Source organism: Oculina patagonica, chromosome 9 (assembly GCF_052425735.1).
Source record: "Oculina patagonica isolate OP01 chromosome 9, crgOcupat, whole genome shotgun sequence".
In the NCBI taxonomy this organism is placed as follows: Eukaryota; Metazoa; Cnidaria; class Anthozoa; order Scleractinia; family Oculinidae; genus Oculina; species Oculina patagonica.
In genome coordinates, this window is record NC_135766.1 from 31,004,213 (window position 1) to 31,028,376 (window position 24,164).

At 42.9% G+C, this 24,164-nt stretch overlaps 4 protein-coding genes and 1 long non-coding RNA gene across 5 annotated transcripts; all 5 read left to right on the forward strand.

Moving 5' to 3' along the window:
- The first annotated feature begins 974 nt into the window (after positions 1-974).
- On the forward strand, positions 975-2,558 carry LOC144664832 (uncharacterized). The gene is made up of 2 exons (XR_013572855.1): positions 975-1,292; positions 1,976-2,558. It is a non-coding gene; the product is annotated as an uncharacterized LOC144664832 (long non-coding RNA).
- A 300-nt stretch (positions 2,559-2,858) lies between these two features.
- On the forward strand, positions 2,859-11,881 carry LOC144665112 (uncharacterized). Its single transcript, XM_078526286.1, has 4 exons — positions 2,859-3,123; positions 4,676-5,149; positions 6,390-6,704; positions 7,545-11,881. Exons 1-4 carry the CDS (start codon positions 2,859-2,861, stop codon positions 11,879-11,881), a joined length of 5,391 nt encoding a protein of 1,796 aa, XP_078382412.1.
- A 5,522-nt stretch (positions 11,882-17,403) lies between these two features.
- On the forward strand, positions 17,404-19,398 carry LOC144665113 (uncharacterized; the record flags this gene model as incomplete). The annotated part of the gene is made up of 1 exon (XM_078526287.1): positions 17,404-19,398. A coding segment is annotated over one exon (1,995 nt), but the record flags the coding sequence as incomplete, so codon positions are not given.
- On the forward strand, positions 19,255-20,813 carry LOC144665114 (uncharacterized). Its single transcript, XM_078526288.1, has one exon. The coding sequence runs from the start codon at positions 19,950-19,952 to the stop codon at positions 20,811-20,813; it is 864 nt and encodes a 287-aa protein (XP_078382414.1). The 5' UTR covers positions 19,255-19,949.
- Positions 20,814-21,121: 308 nt separating this feature from the next.
- On the forward strand, positions 21,122-23,888 carry LOC144665116 (uncharacterized). Its single transcript, XM_078526290.1, has 2 exons — positions 21,122-21,128; positions 21,289-23,888. The coding sequence occupies exons 1-2, from the start codon at positions 21,122-21,124 to the stop codon at positions 23,880-23,882; spliced, it is 2,601 nt and encodes an 866-aa protein (XP_078382416.1). The 3' UTR covers positions 23,883-23,888.
- The last annotated feature ends 276 nt before the right edge of the window (positions 23,889-24,164 follow it).

Consider the following 24,164-nt stretch of genomic DNA (forward strand, 5'->3'; position numbering starts at 1 on the left):
TGTTATTGCAATTAAATTCGATGTTTTGCAAATAAATTGTGACTGTGTACTAATAATATCGTTATTAATATCGGGAGGATTTTACGTTCGGTCCGCTAAATTCTCATCGTTATATCGGGAATATCGTTATATCGAGGATCGTTATATCGGCGTTCCGTTCCATACATTTTACTGTAACTTTTGTCGGGACATAGAATATTCATCGTTATATCGGGAATATCGTTATATCGAGGATCGTTATATCGGGGTTCCACTGTATTGTGTGTTTGTTTCTGCATGTCGATATGATTTGAAGCCGGCATCGCCCCCAAAGAAAGCGCGTACAGCTAAAACAATTTACGCTTCGCTGACTGAAATTAAAAGGGGTATGAGCACAGGGCTGAGCGAGTTTATAGGGGCAGTATCCCGAGAATCACTTCGAAAAGTCAAAGTCAAAAGAAATATTTATATTAATGGAAACCTTAAAAAAATGATCTAGTTTTGCTAAAAATGACTTAAACAGTCCACTAAAGTAACAAAAGATGTATTATCATGAGTTATACAGGCATGAGATTTTAAACAAAAATTGAAAACGTCTGGCAGACGTTTTCAAACTCTGCCCATGTGTCATGGGCAAATCATTAAAAACCTCTCTCCTCCGCAGAGGTCTCTTTCGTGTTTCGTAAGGGCTGGGAAATGGGGAGAGGAACGGGGAGAGGTGAAAAGTATGCGCGCGTGTTTTCGCCTTCCTCCACCCGTGTTTTGTCGCCTTCCCCCCACGAAAGAGGCCTCTGCGGAGGAGAGAGATTAAAAACTAAATATATTTTGCTCTCCTTTGAAACATTCACTAGATATATTCACCTTGGTGTTCTCTGCGCATCTTGTGAATGAGTGAAGCTATTGAGGCATAATATTAGCTCCGTTATCGCCATTATACTGCCCCTTTAACTACCTAGCTAGGGCGCGAGAAGAGCAGTTGTAATTTATGTTTTTTTTTTTGGTTATTTTAGATGTTTCGTGGTCTTCATCCAGCTCTACTGAGTGCAAGAGAAGTGCTATCGTGTTTAACGCCACTTTGGCTAATGGTTACCAGTCTGGGCAATTTGTGGACCATGGAGACCTGGGCACCATGTCTGTGTGTCAAGATCTGTGCTGTCAATCACACGCGTGCGACGTGGCATTTATGGCGGGAAAACGCTGTTTCTCTGTCCACTGTCACAACCAGGCTCAGTGTTTGTGGATGCCAGCCAAAGATAACAAGTACTTGTTGCAACTTTCCTACATCGCTAGTCCCCACAGTATTCAGAACAGCGGTAAGTCTCCTTAAGACCCATGCGCCGCATTACAGCAGAGATTATACACTTCTTTTGGTCGTAATCCTGTCTAATTTGCATCGAATGAGCCCGCGATTTACTTCAGAATAGTTGCTTAGCAACACGGCCTTACCCTTATGGCGTTATACTTACGTCAAAAAGGGGTCATGAATGGTCCCTCAAAATTTTTGCTGTGCTCGCAAAATTAGGCTTCTTCTCGGAACGCTCGAAAACTTTTAATTGGTGTTCGTTTGCTCGTACTTGTATATTTTTACAAGTACTCGCATGATCGGTTTTTAGTGAAGGTAGTTTTTTTAAAAAGTGCTCGCTGCTCGCAAGGCTAACTTTTGTCAATGGTTGCGCTCGCAAAGAAAAACGCTGCGCTCGCATGCTCGCAAAGACCATTCGATACCATTCAAAACCTTGAGAATACTTAATTCGATAGCAAAGGAGTTTTTGGCCGGCCGGTTTCCCGGTTTCCGTGTTGTTTTTTTTCCCCCCCGTGTCCCGCGGGGCCCCCCCCCCCCCCCCCCCCGGGAGACCCCCGCCGCGCCCCGCCGGGGGCGTATTTCTTTGGGACTAATCTATCTCTAATTTCTAAAATCTTCCGCCGCCTGTTCTAACGGCATTTGTTTTTTTTTCTAGACGAGAGTAACAGTATCTTATTGTTGTTGATTTTACAGCGTCTTCACTGAAGGTTAGTCACCCTACAGAAATCAGTCTTGAAGTCGAAGCAGATGCGAGGCCTGTTAAAACCTACAGGACTGGACACCAATAAACTGTACCTACAATGTCACGCAATCCACGCAAAGATAAAGCGACTGGAAAAACTTCACCGACCATATCACTCAACCACTTTAAGGTTGGACAGCAAAAACCAACTTCCTCACCATTGTCCGTATCATTCAAAGGGTGTAACGCGTGAAAAGACCACTCCGGCTGTGTCACGCATTCCTTTTAAAGTCGAGCACAGGACAACTGCGCAATCTGTGTCACGGAATGGTATTAAGGAAAAGGCCTCGCCAACATCAAGAAAAACTACACAGGCCCGGCCACACGATGCGGTCAAGATATCGCAGGAAAAGACCAAACCAACTAAATCACAAAAGCCTCATTCTAAAGAAATGAAAATTGAGTTGAAAAGCAAGGATGTGAATCATACCGAGTCAACTAGAAACATATCTGCGACTTCTGTGGCGATAAACTCGTTTTCAACCCAAACAGTCCCAAAACAGTCAGAAATAAATGAACATTCAGCGCGTTCAAGCCCCGCGAACGTTCGCGCAAGTTCTGTAGCAACAACTATCTTGCCCAGCACGCTGTACGCTTTGAAAACACAGTCTCTTGCTGAGAACAAAACGAGTGTCTTTATGAACTCTACAGAAATGCTTGAGCCTCCCAAGAAAGTCATCACGCAGAGCAGAACAACATCACACTCAAGACAACCAAAACCGATGCTAGCCTCCTCGTTAATCTTTTATTCAAAGGCGTCAACTTCAAGCTTTGGAGGTTCTAGTAAATATAGGCAATGATCTCAAATATAACTCACAACACACAGACAACGTTATGTCCTGTAAAGACAGCGAAATATTACAGGATGTTTCTCCTCCAATCGGGCAACAAACTGCCCTAGGACCCGTTTCCGACATGCGCACTTGTATTCGACTGGCCTGTGACGTGGGTGGTGACGTTGCGTACATGCGCAGTTCGCATTGCTTTGTGATCACGTGTCAAAGCCCTGCTTTGTGTGAAGCAAGTGATCTTAGGCCTGGTGGTTCACCCATTACGTCGACGGTAGCTTTTCTGAGAAAACGAGGTCATCATTACAGAGGTAGGTAACAGTAACATAATTACCAAAAGTTTGGCTTTTTTCGTAGTTTACGATAGAAAAGAAAAAAAAATGATACAAATATTTCACTTTTTACTCTGAATTTGGAAAAATTACTGAATTTGCTTTTCCGTCTCGCGTACAAAATTTGTTAATTTTAATGCGAAGATTTTTGTGGTGCACAAATGTAAGCTGATGAATTTCTTTAGTCTCCTTACCTGTTTCTTAAAAATACACTGATATTTTAAAGAGAAAATGGATGTTGAGAATTATACGATTAAGAGATTACTGAAGAGTGATTTGTGTCGGTGTTTTTATAAGGTCGTAGTTAGATTTCCGAGATTTAAAAGCGTAAATATATCAAAGGTTTCAAGAGCGCTTGCTATTTTATTGTTGAGTTAAACGAGACATTGCGATAAATTTGTTTGACAAGCTTAGGCGAAATATTTAACATTTTTTTATTAAACTTGTTTTGAAAACAAGCAACCTTGACACTTTGTTATTAGGAAATGGTTTTGTTCTAAGATGCAACCGTCTGTTCGCCGAAATTCGAATGAGAAAGCGTTTTATGGGCATTACGGCACATTGATTCACAGCTCGTGTGTCGATACACCTCGTCCCAAGAATAATCGAAATCTAATATCTCTTTGTAATCTTTTAAATCATCAACTAAAGAAAGCATTGTACTGCGAACGCCATATTCTCAGAAATCAGCGACATCCGACAATCGGCGACGAAATTTCAAGCTTGGGCCTGAAGTATTTTTATAAAACGCTAAAACTTAACACGCCAAGAAACCTGTTCACGGCGAACTATTTTACATTTCTTTTGAGCGTTCATTGGTCTGCATCAGAAATCGCCACCAGTATTCATTGTTTAACCAAGTCAACATGGATTTCTTAGGTCACTAATTATAAATAGGGCACCAGCAATTTTCCAAATATTTTCGAACGCTTTGTCGCGTAAACTGGTCTGAAAAATGCGAGACATGGTTAAGTACTTTCTTTTGTAAGCTGTGGTGAATGGGAGCCCGCTTTATTTTCATGCCTGAAATGTCGCTGAAATTTGATACGTGATAATTTGAAATTGTTTGGAAAGTCAGAAGAGAAAAACTCTCCGTAAGTATTATTCGAGTTATAATTTTAAATACGGCGGTCAATTTGTTGCCTTTTCAGATCTTTGTTGCAGAATAAATTTAAGAAATCAGTCGCGAACTAAAACGATCGATTAAGGCAAAGGGAATTTCAGTTAATGCTTTTGTACTTTTCCTTATTTCTTATTGGAGAAAAAACAGTTTATAATTTGTGCTACGGATGCTTACATTTCAAAGTTATTTAAACCAATCAAAAGATCGAGTTAAATTGCCTGCCGCCAGTTTATTGATTTCTGGCTCAACTTGATCGATATGACTTTTAATCTTTCCATTACAGGTGTATTAGACATTTAGCCAATCGCTGTCGATATTTTATATCCTATAGATTTCATTATTTGTTAAATGATACTGAATTTTCTTTAAATTTCAAAATGCTTAACAATATTTTTTTTTGTAACGCAGGACATTCGCTCAGCCATGGAGCAAACAATGTCTTCGAAACAAAACAGTCTTCTCTTCCGAAAACACCGTCTAACGCAAATACACTTCTTCCGACGAAACCGTCTGGAGTTCCAAATTCATCTTCAACAATCACCAAAGTCTTCAAGAGCAATATCTCAAAAGCCATTCCGGCTGCCTCTTTGCCTTCTGGGCACAAAGGAGATGACACGTCAGAGCTGTCAGGGTTATATCATCTCATATCTTTTGAAGAGGTTGATAAGTCAAGGCGTCAAGACAGTCACTTCGCAACTGCCTCGATAAATGCTTCTTATCACAATGAACCACACTCTCGTCACCGGGATTTGGCGACGATGTTGGCCGAGCTGGCTGGATCGAGTTCCTCGCTATCCAAGCCGACTACTTCTTCTCCGAATCTAAAAGCATCTTCCACAATTAGCAGCGAAGCATTGCAGAGCGTTTCCCATAGAAAGCAAGGTAAAACGCGTGATAATAAATTTGTTCGTTGTTTCATTGAGGTTTTGCTCACAGGACATAGATTACAAAAAGAGGGAAAAACTACTGAGCTATCAAGTAAAAAAGATATATGTGCGCGACTTTACTATCCCAGCGTTTTTGTTAATACTTTCGCGAGTAAGTGAAGCTGAATAATTGGAAAGTTCTCATACCTTAGCGGAGTTTTTACCGTTTAAAGCGCGACCACCTTCCCTGTTAAACAAGCTTGATGTTTGAAATTTACGGGACAAACTTTTGACGTTCAGGTTCTGCAAATCACAGCAATAAGTATTTTTGTGAGTAGCGCAAGTTCACATGTATGTTTTGCGTTGTTTTTGTGCTGGTATCAACATCCTGTGAAAGGTGACAAAGTAAAACAGAACTGGTCTACGTATAAAAATCGTGCGACATAAAATAATTAGTATTACTACCGAGTGGAACTGCAACGCTATGATTTTAACTGTCGAAGTGCACGAATGAAATACTAGAAAGCTGACAGGAAAGGAATTAGCATGCAATAGATTTCAAGAAGTCTATCATTTTTCGCATGGTCAGTTGAATGAGCGAGCGTGCGAGCGCGCGTGAGTATCATTTCGCTCGAGGTGGCACGACGCGCGAGTAATTTTCGCGCGCTTGCGTGTCAACCACTTGGATGACTCTGGAAAAAATGAGCATCTACTCCTAGTCTAAGCATGAATGCACAGCAAAATGTATCTATACAAATACAGTGTACATGGACTGAGATAGTCATCTGGACGCGAACCAAAATGCAAATTGGAAACAGAAGCTGCCTGCATCATTATACGATGCCAATTTCCAAAGAGTGGTACAAGCTAAATAACGAATACCGTGAAATTCTGCTTCTAAGCCCTGGGCTTTCACAACTTCGTAAGTGGTTGTGGATGGGCTTATAAACGGGAGGGCTTATATCCGAGGGGTGTTATAAGCAGAAAAGTTTCGAAATGAGCTACAGCAGTGTTCGAAATTTTTTTCATTAACTGGTTTTTATTTAAGCTTTAAACTTCATAATAGATCAAATTCGTTTCAATATTTGGAACGACATTTGGAGAGGGGGTTTGGAGGAGGGGGGGGACTTTTAATCGGATTTTTTTTTTTGTCTGCAGGCAGCTGAGTCTGTCACGAGGGGGGGGGAGGTGTTGAAAGCGAAATTTACGGTATGCGACTAGTCCATTGACGACTATCTTTAACTCTGTTTTGTTAGTCGAGGAAAGCCAGGTGACAAACGCCACTGAAGCCCATCACGCTGACGTCACACCACCGTCATGCCATTATGGTCACGTGTACTACAACTACTCCTTGCTGTACGGACGAAAGGCGGGAAATTTTACTGATCAAGGGGAAGTCAAGGACATGCGCGAATGCCTTCATATATGCTGTAAGGAAGTGTCCTGCAAAATTGCTCTTATGTTGGAGCTCAATTGCTATTCCGTGGATTGTTACGGAAAGTTTTGTCAAACCGTCCCAGTGAAGCCGTTGCAGTACCAACCGAAAATTGCACACGTCATTAGACGAAAAGGTAATTATGAAATATTGTCTCTATGGGAAATTAAGTGAAATTTGGAAATAACTCGACTTGCGTTTTGTCAAAGTTATGTTAATTTTTACTATTTTGTCAAAAGGGGTGAAATTAAGTTCACTTATTTAACGTTCATATTGCCTATGCTTCAAAAAGCTTGTCATCGTTTTTCGTATGACATGGTGGATTCTTGCACATGTGAAGTTCGCCAAATTTAGTAGAAATTTAATGAAGCTGAAATTAAAAGTTAGAATAAAACATACCCTGTTTTGAAGCCCGGTTTCTGCAGCATTAAGCGGCTACAAATATCTCATCGTTAAAAGAATTGAAATATCAATGAAAAGGTTAAGTTAAGATCTTACTAGCGGCTTTAAACACGAGAATTTTATTAGTCAAAAAACCGATAAGCAACATTTATGCACAGAGCGCTTTCACACATGATACCACTCTCGTCCACAGAGCCGCTTGTCCCTCTTAGCCGGCTGAGTCTGGGGCACGAGGAACAAGTGGCTTTGGGGACACATGAATTGATTGGCCGGAGTCGAACAAAGGAGATTTCAAATCTAACCTGTCAAATCAACCGTTTTAAAAATTTAGTATTAACTAGTAGTATTAGTTTTGGGATTTTAAAACGTTTCATTCGATTGGCTGTTTCTTTGTTCAAATCCAGCCAATCAAATCAGATGTCCTTAGAGCCACTTGTTTCTCGTGCTCAGGCTCAGCCGGCTAAGAGGGACGAGAATGACATGATAAAGCTTAGGTTTAGATGGAGAACGAGGTGTATTTCTTGAATATTTACTTGTTTATTGAAATATACCTTTCTCGCCTCTCTTCCCGCAGTTGTTTCGGATGCGGCCAGACACCATCCACACACACAAACCAACTCTTCCCATCACTCTCCGGGAGCAGTCTCTTACAATGTTACGCTACACCAGCACCAGGCTCCTCCCGGAGCGTACGGTGGGAAAGCTGGGGACCACAGGATGGCCGAGGCACGTGGCGGAAAGAAGAGTGACCAATCAGAGAACCGTAACCAAGTCAACAACAACAGTACCCATGGTTATAGCTCTTCGAAGTTCCCGTATAAAGTGTACGAGACGTCTGCGAGCGACACAGCAGCAAAAGGCGTAGAGGGTCAGAGCGAGTTTGCTTTTCGAGAGTTCGATCGTTTAGACGTCCTTTTGAACTTGTCGCTTATACACAGAAAGCGTGCTCTTGATATCTCGAAATATCTAATCAAAATTGGAAAAACCACAATGGAGACCGGCTTGAGAATGGTACAGATTCACAGCGCAAACAGAACGAACAACGAGCATCACAGAAATACCGCGGAGATTGGTCGACGTCTGATTTCTGCCGGAAAGAAGATTCTGTCTCGCGGCGAAAAGGTGCTCAAGGAAGTCTTGCATCCAAAGAGTGAAAAAACGACCAGGGCTCACAAGCCAAAAATACCAGCTACAAGAATCTCAGAGGTTCAAGTGGTGACACCAGTGATCAAAATGATCTCACTTTGCAGTCACGGGCCCTCATACTATGGCGTTACTCTTTTAGGAGGATTTCGCGCGGGACACTTTGTTAGTCACGGAAGAGTTGATAACATGCAAGCGTGTATTAAAAAGTGTTGCGCGAATCACGAGTGTGATTTGGCTTTTATGGTGAAGAAGGATTGTTATTCGGTCATTTGTTATCATGAGAGTTTATGCCGCAGCGTCCGAGCACAGCATATAAGGAAATACAGACCGCGTATTGCTCATATATGGAGAGGTAGTAATGAAGAGAAGGAACACGTGACTGGTCACGCTAAGTCACGTCCTATGTCACGGAAGTATGATAAAGCGACAGGGAAGAGTAAGTTGGTGTTAGTGAATCACAAAGAAGAAGAAAGCGTGACTGGTAACGCAAAGTCGCGCCCAACGTCGCGGAAACATACGAAATCGACAGGGAACAGTAAAGTGGCTTCAGTCAACCGTCAAGAGCAAGAAAGCGTGACTGGTAACGCCACATCGCATCCAGTGTCACACAATCAATCAAAAACGGCGAAGCCACGGAAACATAAGACGACCGAAATACACCAACACGAGGACCGAGTACCAGAGAAACATATCTCTAGAGATAGCGTTAAATCTCATACTTTTACCACTATGTCCAGCACTCATTCTACCACGGGCGGAAAATCTGATTCGAAGGCAACTTTCAAAGAAAAATTGACCCTGAAAAGTTATGAAAGGAATTCTAACGACTCCACAAGACACTCAGCTGCTAAGTCTGTCGCGACCCAACTCGCCACACCTACAGAATCAAGCAAGAAAAACTCCCAAGTAATAAAGAAGAGTAAAAACGATACTAATTCTACACGTCACATCCATTCATTGGGTTTTAAAGAAGCACATTCTACTGTATACAAAGATAAGCTTTCTATAAACCACCCTGGGCTTAAGAGTAGCAACAGCGCGTGCCCACACTCAGCTACTAAGCATAATGTCGGACTTCGTCATGGCTTAAAAACGGGTACATTTTCGTATATTGGTGAACTTTCTGATATACAAAAGTGTCTTGACGTGTGCTGCCATGATCCAGACTGTGATATTGCATTTATGTTGGACAAGTCGTGCTATACGGTTAATTGTACGAATGAATCAGTGTGCCATAGTGTCCCGTATCATCAGCACAAGTACTCCACAAAGGCAGTTTTTGTCGTCAGACGATTTAACAAACCAAAATCTCGCATTGGTAGTCGTCAACACGCGGTAAGTCTGGGTAAGAGTGCAGTAACCACCTTATCCTCAAAGAAACCTTTCACAGAAAGTAGCCCTGTCATACCTACTGTTGCACAGGCTACCAACATTACGACACACCACAGTGCAACCAGCATACCGCAAAACTTTGATAAGCTGAATGATTCAGAATTGTGGGAAAACGAAAAGATAAAGATTGATTTCACTAATGGACAACATTTTGCGCCGAAAGGAAAAGAAGCTGATTTCCTGAAAAACGGAAACAATAAAAGCGACAAAGAAAAATGGCAAAATGAGACAATTAAGGTTCATCTTCTGAACATAGATAATGCGAAAAGTCAATCGTCTTTCATTAAACAGAAGTTGACATTAAAGGATCCAGATCAAATAGTATCAGCCAAAAACAAAGTTAATACTCGTAACAAGGTTCCTAAAGCAGGCTCAAAACCGAAGGTCTCGGTAACTTCCGACAGTTACTTAGCAGTGGATGGAGAGAAGACGGAAAGCGCCTCGGAATCTACAGTTAGTAAGAATGCTTCGTTAACTATCAAAGTAGACCTTAGCGGTGGGGACAGTTTGATTCAAGGTGAGCCAGATTATTACAAGGCAGTGCCGCTAAGCAGTAAGTCCTTGGATTCATATGCTCACAAGAATTCTGATTTAGTTGAAGAGAGGGAGGAGCTCAGTGGACGAGCGGACCCTGGGATGAGTGGAAGCGCCGAATTGGTGAATGGGAACGATTACGACTCACATTCGAGCCAGTACGAAACAGGTTCTAACCAGTTCGAAACAAGTTCTAACCAGTACGAAGCAGGTTCTAGCCAGTACGAAACAGGCTCCACGATCGATTTTTCATATCCAGAATCTAACGAAGCTGACGAAGACTACTCATCGCAAGATTCTGCAGAGTCAAATGTCGAGAACAGTGTTAATAACAAGTCGCAAAATTGTTCCAGCCACTTCTATTATAATGTTACTCTACGAGGTGGTCTCAAAGCTGGAAATTTCACCTTCGCCGGCAAAGTTTCGTCAAAGGAAGACTGCGTGACTCGTTGCTGCTCAACCGTAGGTTGTGACTTGACTTTTATGGTCTTGGATAGATGTTTTCTTGTGGATTGTTATAGTGAGGATTTGTGCGATGTCACTCAGGCGAGAAATACAGATAAGTTCAAACCAGTGATTTCTTACGTGAACCTAACAATCGTAAACGCACTTGTTTCGAAATCGCTTGACAACAGTAGCCTTACGTCAGTGGTAAAAATTGATGATGTCAGCAATAGTACTCAGGTTTCTAACGAGGAAGTAGAAACTTCGCATGATATTGGTAAAATCAACAACAGAACAACTGAAGATCAACATGACACACCCTTCATTCGCGATGATGGGGCTCTGTCTTCTAACTTGGGCCAATCAGATTGCTTTTACAGTGGTCCATTCGCCAATGTCTCCTTCAGGTTCGGGCGACAAGCTGGGTTATTTACCAATCATGGAACTGCCAAAAACATTCAAGAATGTTCTCAGCAGTGCTGTCAATCAAAGCACTGTGACGTCGCTTTCATGATATCTGAGGACTGCTATTTTGTGCGTTGCCATAGTAACAAATCTTGTGGAACAATTGCAGTACGTGGCTCTAAGTTTAATCCAAGGATTGTCTTTGTCAAAAGAAGTCGAGTTCAACTTGAATACAGAATAAGGAATACTTTGAACGGTGTGCTGGCGAATCCACCAAACATCTCTCTTCCATCAAGGGCAGCGCTATATTCGGTGAATAAATCATCGGACTATAACGGACCCTTGAGCTCAAGCGCTGCATTAGGTGTAAATGATACAGATCAACTCTCATCACAAGATACGGAACAATACAATCCAATTGCAGCCAAAGCACAAGTTTCGAATATAAATTCTTCTATTTCAAACGTCACCAATGAGGAAGACACGGGCCCTGAAGCGACACTACCTGTTTCGCAAGTCGACCCATCAGACTTCGTAGAAGTTAAAACTAACGGTTCGGAATTTTGGTGGCAGTTCTACACGCCGGAAGATGTCCATCAAAGAAATGCAAGCTTCAAAGTCGAATTGCCTAAGGTTGAAGGCGACAAAACGAGAAATTCGATAACCGTAGCAACGAATAGCTCCTCTCAAAGCCAAACTGAGCAAGGACTATGTAGCCATGCTAAGATTTTCAATGGCGTGACATTAAAGGGAGGTTACTATGCAGGGATATTTACTAGACAGGACAATGTAACGAACATGGAGCAGTGCGTCTCAAGGTGCTGCAATCTGTCCAGATGCAATGTAGCTTTTATGGTGTCTAGCATTTGTTATGCAGTACAGTGCTTTAGTAATGAAAAATGCGCCACCGTCAAAGCTCATTATGCAAGTAGATACCATCCACGAGTGTCGTACATTCGTCAAGGCTCCATAAAGTGCTTCACTAGGTGACGTCAAAGATCACGTGACCGATCCTGGCGTCATTTCTGATAAGCTTCGTTGTGTGTTGGATGACATCAGTGAGGCAAATTACACAGTCCAGAAAGGTTCTTTTCTTAGTACACTCTACAGCGCGGGATTTAGGTGACTGTGCAAAGCTTTGTTGTCGAACAGGAGGTTGTGAAGTCGCTTTGCTAGAGAATGGCACTTGTTATTCCTTGAATTGTCATGGCAACCTCACTTGTCCAACCGCGAACCTGTCACGCGGCGGACCATCCAGTTCCCGCTCTTTGATCGTGATTAAGGACTTGCTCCAACCAGAAACGCGGTCAGAACGCGCCCACGCCGCGTCCTGTGACTTCAGTAATGTTCTCCATGAAGTTGTTCTGCGCGGCGGCTCTCAATCTGGAAAGTTCAAATTCCTGACCGAGGTGGACGACATGGACACTTGTATCAGGGAATGCTGCAGACATAAAGTTTGTGACCTGGCTCTTATGCTGAAGGACAACTGCTTCTTGGTTTCCTGTCATAATGAGGTGTTGTGTGACCCGATACCGTCACGCTCCTCTGACTACCATCCTCAAATAGCGTACAAGGTCAAACATGGGAAGCGCCGGCATGTTGGTAAGAACGTTTAGTATTTATTTTAGCTCTGATAGAGAATGTATTGGCTTCAGAAGGTAAAATCAGCTCCGTGTAACGGATAACCCCTGGACAAACAGTCCAAATATTTTGATCATTATCAAAGACTCAATAGGTCATCGTGACATACAGTCCCCCCGGAGGGGGGGGGGGGGGTCCTCGCCCAAAGTACCTATACGGGTATGTGCCGCCCAACGGGGTCGTGATTTTTTGCTCTCGACCTTGAAGGGGTATCCATTTAGAGATGATTCCTAGAACGGGAACGATATTTCGAACACACGAACTTTTCAAACTATCAGCAGCCAAAATGGGTTGTTAAAAAATTGACATGTTCCTAGAACGGGATATTATTTTGAATGCAAATTCTTTCTGGCGCACTGCTTTGGTGACCTGGGCGGCACGTACCCACCCAAAAATACCCGAGTACCGTATTTCTCGAAATTAGTTTTCATCCCCCTAGTGGCTCACGAAATTGGGTTTCTACAGTGATCTACAGTAATTTATTACGCTTTCTTCTTAACGGTTTAGAAACGGCTTATGTAAATGAAATTGTTTGTTTTGACCAGAAATCCGATCACGAAGGGACAGAAAGAATTCACCTTCCAAAAAGCACATTCAGGAAGCTGCAAGGGATAGCAACACAGAAAACGCTACATTCACAATGGGCAGATTTTTCCCAGTAAGCTCAGTTAAAGTAAGGAACATTCATTCTAATGGAAGCGGTTTTGTTGACATAGCAAACAACAGTAAGGCGGATGAAGAGATGACCTCTAACGACACAGTGCTAGTGTCAAATGAAACTGAAACCGACATCTTTGCTAACGAGACGACCCCGCAATACGTATTGATGTCGCAACCGTTGTTGACTTTAAACGATTCCAGATCCGTCCTAGGTGGCAAGTCGACGCTTGTTCTCTCGGAAAGTAGTGTGACTGTTAAGAAAACGGTGCTTCTTTCAAAGGCGGTTAAAAACACCAAAACACAGACATTGGCGACAGTTGCCCGGACTGTAGCAGTTGACTCAAGTGAGGTTGCAAGCATGAAAAGACAATCGATAGAAAGGTTGAAGACCTTGAATGTGCTATCTAGCCATCCTTCACAGACGGTTAAAACTGAGGCCTTGGAATCCGTTATAGAAACATCTAAGACCGCCAACTCATCACTGCAATCAGAAGCTTTGCAGGTACCGTCCACTGCTGTTTCAGATTTTTCAGAGCAGGTACAGAAATCTAACGTTCAGGCAAGTCCTGTTGTAATAAGTGACTCTTTTAACGTGAAGAGTGGAGACGTCCAAACAGAATCAGTTGCAAGAGAGGTAAAAAGCTTGAATTTACAGTCTCAAATTTCAAAACGTTTGAAGACATCGTCTGCTGTGACTTTACAGAATTCAGAAAAGGTGCAGACATCTCAGATTTCGGCAAGTCCTTTAGTAAAAGGTGACTTTTCGTCGTTGATCATATTGAGTTTAAATAGTCCTCTTGGAACTCCGCGAATCACAGAAAAAATATTGTCGCCATCGCAAAATGAGCTTGAAACAATTGACCCTGTTTCTTCAAGTTCGCGGCTGGACAAACCTTTCATATTATTCCCAACTTTGGAAGCCACTGCCGTCGAAAAGAGCAGTAGAGCAGATCGCACACCACAAATAATTCTTTCTGTCAGTTCTGCAATCCCCGAAACCAGGGGATTCTCCTCAAACGTAGATGCACCGGATGAGCATGAAAACGGAGCAGTGTCATCATCAAACATCTTAGGAAGATTATTATTAACTGTGCTCGGGTCGTCAGGAAGCCTTTCTGTAACTACTGATGTGGCTACGCAAACCAGCGTTTTGCCCCAGAGTACGATAAGCAGCTCCCTTCCTAAGTCTCTATCCCGTTTAGAGACGCCAACCAGTCTTACCGATACAACAGGAAACCACGTTCAGAGTTTGTCACTAGCCAGTGAATCAGAGCAACACCAAACACAGACACCCGAGGAAGCAAAATCTGTCACGGAAGGTCTCTTTGCTCGTAGCTTCGTGTTGCCAACGAAAGAGATAGCCACAAGCAGTATCAATAATAACAGGCCTGACACGTCTGCAATTATTTTGCAAAAGGACAACACAGCAACAGGCACTCTAATGACCATCTTAGAAAGCGAAAAGCCTAGTAACAGCGCTAATTTGAATGACACGGGAGACTCGACGCCTCAGACTGGAGAGGATATATCCTCGTCGTCTGTTTCTTCGGAAGAGCTTAAACAAAACCAGAATGTTGATCATTGGAGGACATTTTCCTTTGTCTTACCTACACCATCAGCAACCGCACGTGTTGTAACTAAGGAGCCTGAGAATATCAAAGCTTCTTCCTCTCCAGAAAATACACAGTCGAGTGGGTTTGCCAGGATGCAAGAGGAACGAGATGAAATACCTGTCGTCACGCCAAGACTAATAGGGCTTCCTAGTTTGTCAGACATTTCTCCAAGTGAAACGCATTCTTCAACTTCTGTTATCGATCCTAACAGCTCTGGAGTATTACAAGAAAATGAGGAGAAATCAAACAGCAGTTCAATCTCTGCTACTTCAGGCACGCTCATTACAACAGCATTGTCGAGTCAAACTCTGGCAAAAAGTGAACCACAGGCTGTTAGTACAGGAAACATTCATGCAGTAGAGTTTTCGAGCCTTTCACCGGCGCAAAGCGAATCACATGCTAGCATAACAGAAACGTTTAACTCGATGGCGTTGTTAAGCCCACCATCGGTACAAGGAGCACAAAGTGCGGGACAAGTAATGATTCAAGGCCAGAGCTCACAGATGACGTCGAAAGAGGCAGACAGAAGCTTTATTGAAGCTGACAGCAGTAAAAAGGCATTTCGTACAGTGGAAACCAATGATAGCCAAGGAACTGATTCCAAGGGTGCACTCTCGCCGTCAACACAGCAAGCCTCTTCTAACAAACCAAAAGCATCTCTCACTGTAGTTACAAGCGGTTCAAAATCGCTTGCACCATCGCAGTCACGGCAATTTCTAAGCACCACGCCAGCACCATCTTTACAGCAAGGCGTCGTGTCGGCCATGTCAGCAGTGGCAACATCCACATTATCCACACGTTTTAATCAGGAGAAGTCTGATGCTGTACCAGCTGCCGTGAGGAAGAATGTCGCTCAAGTGTCTATCTCTACGGGAATACAGGATGAATCTACAACGAATTTGCAGCAAGGGATTGCAGCTGAATTGTCATTCTTAGATAAATGGCCCGTGGAGCCCACGCCAAATTCGTCTCTTAATCACAGTAGTGCGACAACAAGATCAGTGGAGAACAATGCAGCGTCATCTTCCGGTGTTTCACAACAGCAATATATTTCTACACCCTCATTAATAGGATTACCATCAGGAGCACAAATATCCACAAAAGCCGTTATTTCACCATCAGGTGTGCTTGACATCACAGGAAGTTTGGAGTCCTTGACACCAGAAGGACATTCCAGTTCAGAGGCATCTAGTCCAGAGTCATCTGTTAGCATCAAAGCCTCTTTTGTATCGACACAGCTTCAGGCGTTAAAATTAACTGTTTCTCCAAAGCAAAGCTTTTTGGAGTCTTTTACTCGCCAAATGGAAACAGCGCCATTGTCACCCAAGAGGCTAGGAAACACTTCATCTGCAGAGTTGGACTCTGTTCTGGTCTCCTTGCCTTCAACAAAAGCACAGAACAGCATTAACACCGAGAACCTTAGCAGTTCAATCAGAGCGACTACTGATGTATTTGGAAGCATTACAAGTGGAACAATTGCTACGAGATCGGTGACCATAACATCGACTTCTGCACCAGAGACTCTTGCAGACAGGCTGGGCAAGCTACATGTACAAGAGAAAGAAAAAGTAGTCCGCACACTTGCCAGTGGAATAGTTTCTAGCCCTGTGTTTAATCATGCCATTCGCCATATAGGAGATCTTCTGAAGAATGAAAGCGGATTAATGCATTCCGTGTCTCGACTTGAAAGCATGCTGGGCCATCTACAGGGCCTGTTGGTGCGTGAAACAAGAAATCATCTGAAAAGTTCGCCTAACGTGTCGTTGCCTTTGGTAGAAACTGTACAAAAAGGAAATAGCTCTGGCGAAATATCCAAACAAGTAGGTTCAAAACTTGATGGCATTTCAAAGAAGCTTAAACGAATATCGTCAGTGCTCAGTGAACTGCAAATCAAGAGAAGAGGAAATAACAGCACTTTGGTTGCGAAGTCTAATATAGAGCAACCAGGAAATGTTTCCAGGGTCGACGAGAAGCACAATAGGCTTATTGAGCTCTTGTTAAAGAGATTTAATAAATTAGAAGCTGCGATTCAAAGAAAGCGAGACTTTGATCCTGTCAATACCATGAGGACGAAAAGCGTCGTATCAGTGAAGGGTGACACCAATGCAATCGCTTCTGTTATTCAACACAGCTTATCAGAAGGCTCAGGTAGTATGACGCAGTCAGATCTTAAAGCTCTCCGTATCTCATCGGTCATAGTTCCTTCCTCGAATGCTGCAACGACAAGACGTTTTAGTCATGTGTCAACTCAGAGAATTCAGATGTCTGCAAATGTTCTGCGGAGCTCAAAGCCATTTGCCGTGGATCACTCATCGATGAAATCAACTATTTCACTTTCGTCTACACGGCACACGACACAGTATATCTATCACTACAATTACTGGGGCAAGTTCGAAGAGTTTGAATTTGTTAGAAGTACGACAAATCAACTCGCCCATTATCAATAGCAGTTCATCTAGCGGCTCGTCCATAGAGAGTCCTTAAGAGTCTTCCTGTCAAGAGAACTGACAACATCGCATAGCAACGCAGGTTTACCCACTGCAATTAACAGCATCAGCAAAACTGCGTCACCCTCGCTTCGTGTAATGACATCAATGTTTACCTAAGGCCCAAACCGATACCAAGGCTTCAACGGTCAGAAGACCACTATTAACAACCAGTAAGGTGTTGCCTTCAAGTGTTTCTGGCATCCCACAGACAGACAGTAATCGTCACAGGCAAAATAAGACGCATCATGTTGAGCGCAGTGAGGAATTCACATATGTGACATTCAGAAGTGGATTAGAAGCTGGTGTTTTTACTGAACGTGGTAAAGTTAAAAGTATGGAGTCTTGCGTAGAACGCTGTTACAATCATCCGTCGTGTCATGTGGCATTCATGGTAGGAAATACATGTTACTCTATTCACTGTTACAGTCAGAAAACCTGCGAAGTCCTGCCCGTCCAGACGCCTATAATCAGCACGCGTGTTGTGTATCTTAAGGACAGAATGCTCAAATTACCATACAGCACCACAACGCAGCACAAGACCTCCTCTTTGGTTACAGATGACAGGAATTTCACCATTAAGAACTGTGCCAAAAATATTACAGTTCTCAAGAACATGACATTTCTGGCTGGAATGAGCGCTGGTAACTACACCGATTACGGAACAGTTGATAGCATCCAGGCCTGCTCCAACATTTGCTGCTCGAAGAAAGTGTGCGATGCAGCCTTCATGATCCTCAATAACTGCTTTACAATTGACTGTATTAGTGACAAAGCTTGTCACGCAATCCCATCAAAGTCACACAAGGTAAACACCTCGATTGTTTACTTTCGTAAGAATCTCTCCACAGTGCGTTTTCAGCAAATACAGATACCATTACCTAAGGTAACTGCGAATCAGCAACGTTGTCCTCTTCTTGGCGGGATTCTCGAAGGAGTGACCTTCAACGGTGGAATAAAAGCGGGTAACTTTACTGATCATGGGTTTGTTGAAGAGTTCTCTTCATGCATCGAAAAATGCTGTAGTTCACAAACATGCGACGTTGCGTTCATGGTCGAAAAAAATTGTTATTCCGTCAAGTGCGCCATAAATAAAAGACGCTGCCTTCCGATCATTGCAAGATCGATGAAATTTAAAACGTTTATGGCTGTAAAGAAAATAGATCACTTTCCTAACTTCACAATTCCCGCTGCAAAGAATTCAAATTGTGCTCAAAAAGGTCCTACTCAGCACAGATTCACATTTCGCAGAGGGATGAAGGCCGGAAACTTCACAGAACGCGGCAAAGTAAAGAACATGGACAGTTGCATTAAGTACTGTTGCAGCAGTTCTTCATGCAGTGCAGCTTTCATGATCGGAAAGCATTGTTATTCAGTTGCATGTTCTTCCAAGAAAGACTGTGAGACGATTTTGGCGAAGAAGACAAGCTTCAACACGGCTATCGCGTTTGTTAATAGAGAAATCCCCAACGCTGGAAAGACAGAGTCAGGTCAAACACCGGCATTTACAACGAGCATCTTAGGGGGCCATTGCGATGTCACTGATGTACAGCATAATGTCAACATCACTGGAGGATGGAGGGCTGGAAAATTTCTTCGAATTCCAGACATTAAAGACATGAGGAAATGCACCGAAGCTTGCTGCGACTATCACAGATGCGGGGCTGCCATGTTCATCGATCAATATTGCTACAACTTAATCTGTTTTAAACAGAGAGGTTGCCAGCTTATAGGCTCAAAAGAAGCATTTATGATTGATAAATTTGTCGCGGTACGTAAGAACCTGGGGCATGTCTTGTCGCCTTTCAAGAAAGCGCAAATTTCTGTGCTCACGGCGACCAAAGAGCACGTTAATCACTCATTGTTCATGCAAGATGTCCACAATGAAAACAGAACCCGAAACCAATCAGCGATTTATAAGTTAAAGACACCAGAAAATACAAAGAACAGCGATAATGTGAGCCTCTCACGCAACTTTATGGCATCACAATCTATTCATCCTTCAGGCACGCGCGTTACAACTAACAGCGAAAGTCTAAATCAAACTGCTGTCAATTTAAACGCCAAGAAGCAGGAAATTCCCTCTTTAATCTCCTTCACAACATAAAGACTCTTTCTTTGATTCCTTCATTGTCGCGGACACCTCACTCGCCTGTTAAGTCTTCCGCTTCAAGTTCGCACGATAGCGTAACCATCGGAGCCAGCCAAACGTCCTCCACCTTTGTTACAAAGCAACTGACAAGCATACAGAATAAGCTACAAGGTGGAACAAGTATATTAGTGAAGGCAAAGCCATCATCACCTATATTGCCAGATAGTCCCGTCATCTTGAAAGCCTCTTCATCCAGTACAAGCAAAGAAAACAAGTTGCCAAGTCAGTCGCTCAGTTTTGGCTCTCCGAAGACCACTTCAAAGAATCAAATCGAAGCAGCTTCCAGTTCTACTGTAAGTTCCGAGAGCAGTCCGAACGACGTAAATGGAGCTGTGGTACCGCCAGAGGCGTATTCATTCAAGAGCGATTATAGTCTACTAAAGGAAGGAGCTAATCACAACAGAAAAAGGACGTATGCCTGTACTCACACGTTTGTCTTCAACAACGCAACTTTACGCGGTGGACTTAAAGCTGGAGATGTGAAGAATGAGGGAAAAGTCGAAGGAATGGAAGAATGTGTTGAGATGTGCTGCAAAACACCGGAATGCAACGTGGCTCTGATGTTAAGCAATAACTGCTATATCGTGGCATGCTTTAACAAGAAAAGCTGCGAGGCCGTTCCTACTAAAGAAACGAAAGGCAACACCAAAGTGGCGTATGTTGCACGCAGTAAAGACGAAACAGAGCTTATTAAACAACTTATCAGTCACACAGAAACTTCAAACACTGACTCTTTAGGCGCCAATAAAACCAACCTTGGCAAACCAGCAAAAGACAAAGGCTTTCAAGCTACAGATGTTGTTATTAGACAAGGATCGTGCTTTAGAAGCCCCATTTTACGCAACGTCCGTTTTAAGCTTGGTAAGCACGCCGGCGATTTCAAATCAGTTGGTACAGTAAGGAATGTTGACCGATGTGTAGCGTTATGTTGCAAAGAAAGTGCCTGTAACGCAATCTTCATGATGGGATCACGATGTCATCTGGTGTCATGCTCAAATGAGCAAGATTGCCAAACTGTTGAGGCAAAGTCGGAGTTTTATAAGCCCACGGTGGTTTATTTAGCGAGGAACAAGGCTGAAGTAGCATATTTGTTCAAGTTGATTCCTAAGGATTTGTTAGACAAATATGGAGGTAATGCGACTGCTAGTGTGAACACTACAACAGGTGCTAGTGTGAACGCTACAACAGGCGAAGACGAGTTAGCAATACGCAGATCGCAACTGGAACGCGCAGAAGGAAATAGCAGCATTGGCTCGTCGTATTCCAAATCAAGTAGTGTAAACGTCACAGTAGATTCTATCTCAGACACTTCAGGTATCAAATGCCGTTCCTACTGTAAAAGAAGTTGCAGCATCACGTACGTAGCGTGAGTGTCATAGCATCACCCAATCATAGACTACGATCATCAAATATCGACCCCACTAAGAAAGTACTTACAACATCACTTACATCAGTTCCAAAGGCAGGATTCATCGAATGCCTCAACTACTCAGCAAACAGTCACACCACTGAGCAGTATAAAGGTTACAGTGAGCTCAATCGCGACGCTGGAATCATCAGATGCCATCCACGATTTGGTGAAACCTTCAGCATCGTTTGGTCATGTGAAGGTTCAATCTGCGCAAGAACTCACAGAATCGTTTAGTGGTAAACATAGTTGCTGGAACATTAAACTCAGATGACAAGTCAGTTACAGAAACTACTTTGGCTATAGCGATTATGACGTCTAGCCCGTCAATAAAATCTACAATTCAAGCGCAGTTTAACAATGGCAGTGCCCACCTTCACAGGATCAAAAGGCACTTTTAGTCGCGTCAGTGACGTTACGACACGAGCAAACTTGAGTCGATGTTAAATCATCAGTGGTCCTGTCTGAAGCAAGGAACACCCAATCATCTGCAGGGTTGGCACCGAATGTTTTAAGCGTGTATGAGACTCTCGAGCGCAGTAAGTCAGTGGAGAAAATTACACCAGCAGAAGTTGTACATAAAGAAGATTCCAACACAATCTCAACTAAAGCGGATAGGGCGCCTTCAATTCATTCACCTGGTAGTTTGGTTTTGCTCTCAAGTAAAGTTAATTCTACGAGAACTGTGGCCCCCGTACCTGCTCCTCCTATTCATGCGTATGTAAAAGGGTCCACCGCCCTAGCAGGGGCAGAAGTTAAACCGTCTTCTACAAGCCTGCCTCAACAGAATTCAACGGCTCCTCTGCTAGGCAACTTAAGAACTTTAACAACTGCTCATCTACAAACTGGAAGTATCAATGAACCCTGGAGCCCCATATCTCACACTGTTAGCACTGAAAAGCACGTTTCCTCGAACTTATCGTCTGGAAAACTATCAAATATCAAAAGCGTCCATACCAGCTCAAGACAGTATATTAACGCACAAGTTAATAATTCAAATGATTCGACCTCTATTCAGAACAAGACTTCCAGCATAGAACGAACACAAAATACCCTTAACAAAGAGCATAAGAGGGGTGATATTGCCCTATTACGGACATTAGCTCTTCAGGAGTCTTCTCAGGTTCTATCAGACCCACGGAATTCCTCTTCAGTTGTGTCTCACTTAAATGTTACATCTGTAACAATAAAACAACAACTTTCGGCACTTAACCAAGCCACGCCATCCCTCGTGAGAAGTGAGTTGGAATCATCTCTGTTGCCAATAAGTAACAATAGTGATAATACATCAACAGCACAGAAATCACTGCTGGGAACTTCTGGCACTAAAGGTGTGATAATGACTAGATCTGCATTGAAAGAAACGCTTCACATTCAGCCTTCACCCACTACTCGAAGTAGCGAAAGTTCGTCGATGAGCCTGACATTGCAAAGCACCCGTAAGTTAACACCCGGAAAAGTTGTATTTTCATTAACACCCACTTCAGGAGAAATCACTCCAGGGATATCACGAAATCATAGCTCTGTGGTACGACTTACATCGACAAGTCATACGCTTGAAATGGTGAGAAGCAAATCCGCCTTCCTATCATCCCCTGCACAAGGAATGAACGTTACAACAAGATCAACTTTGCCAGGTTTGACAACAGGAAGCGTGAAAGCGACTTTGGCAACAACATCGAGCCAATCAGTTTTAAACAAGGTTCCTCGATCATCCATTACTTTGTTGACATCATCAAGTGTCGAAGTAAATTCATCAAGTACAACTAAGAAGACTCTATCAAGTGGAATGGAGACGCTTTCGATCTTAACAAGTTCTTTGCAAGCTAATTCGCAAGTAGCTTCAGTGTCAATAGTCCCTTTAGGAGGACGTTCGAGAATCTCTTCATCTCTTCAGCCGAGTTCATCAACGACTACAAAGGCCATCGTAAAGCCAAGTAGTGTCTCTGCATCCCTTCCTCAGGACGTTTCATCGCCTCAAAATTTAAACAAAAACATTTCAGCTTTAAATAACAGTTCAAGAAGAGAGTTGGAGACAGTTTTAGCAAGTCACTCTCGAAGGGTATCGACTACTCCCCTAACCATTCCAACAAAAAAGACTGAGCAACTAGCATCTTCATCGTCAAAGCCACCCCATCATTCGGAGCATATTACAACTTTGTTCAAAGGTGAAAGTAGTGCGACGTTATTACGTTGGAAACACAACCAAACATCGTCTTCCTTACAAAGAGCCCAAGATCTTCTCCAGTCACTACAGGGGTACCTCTCAAATATGGCGTCGAAGCGTCAAACAATCCCAAGAAACAGAAAAAAGGAAGAATCTGCAAAGCAAAACATTTCGCACAACAGTTACGAAGGCAGTCAAGTTGACAAGATTGTGAAGGAATTAAGTTCTAATCTTCCAAATATGCCTCTCATACAGGCTCTTAATCACTCCGTTCTTAGACTTGTTTCCAACACTTCAAGAAATGAAAGCGACTATATCACCGCAAAACAACTCCTCAATGGTATTCGAAAACTCCTTAGCCATACAGAAACATCGTTATTCAGTACACTTAAGCCAACCGCCAGGTCCATGACCCAGAGCATGCCTACTTCTAGTGCATCAAATGGTAAGAACTTTAATTTATCTTCTGTTGGTACAAATGACACTTCAGTAAGAGACAAGAGTAATGCTCAAAAGCAAGGCGGCTCGATGAAGTCAAGTCCGAATGACAAAAATGTGTCCCTTGCTTATCAATCAATCACTAAAGATGACGTCACTTCTCAGTTTTCTCATTCCTCAAGTGTAGCAACACGAATTCAGCCTTTGTCATCTATTGAAGATAAACAAAAACGCGTGGAAATACCCTTCGCTGGCAGATTACTGGAGCAAATTACTCTTCAACATTCATCCACTGCCATAGAGCTGACTGGACAGACTGGTTCGGTTCCAGACTCAACACCGATATCTGGAGGGCTAGTAGAACAAATCAGACGTGTTCATACACGTCACACACCACGGATATCCTCTGATAACAACTCGAGGTAACCCATCGCAGATTTCTAGTCGATTTAGCTTCTTCAATTACGAAACAATCGACAAGAAGAAGCAACACAGTCGGAAGTGGGAGGGTCCGCGAATATGCAGTCATCTGTTTTACTGACAAAGCCAGTAAAGAGTTCCAATCGCATTCTCTCTCAACTTACTTCAAACTACTCAAAGTTCAGCAAATTATGCTAGGACCACAGCGAAGAGATATACTCAGCAAGTCAACAAAACATGTTAGACGAATCTATCATTCTAAAACATCTTTAGTTTTGCAAGCGACGC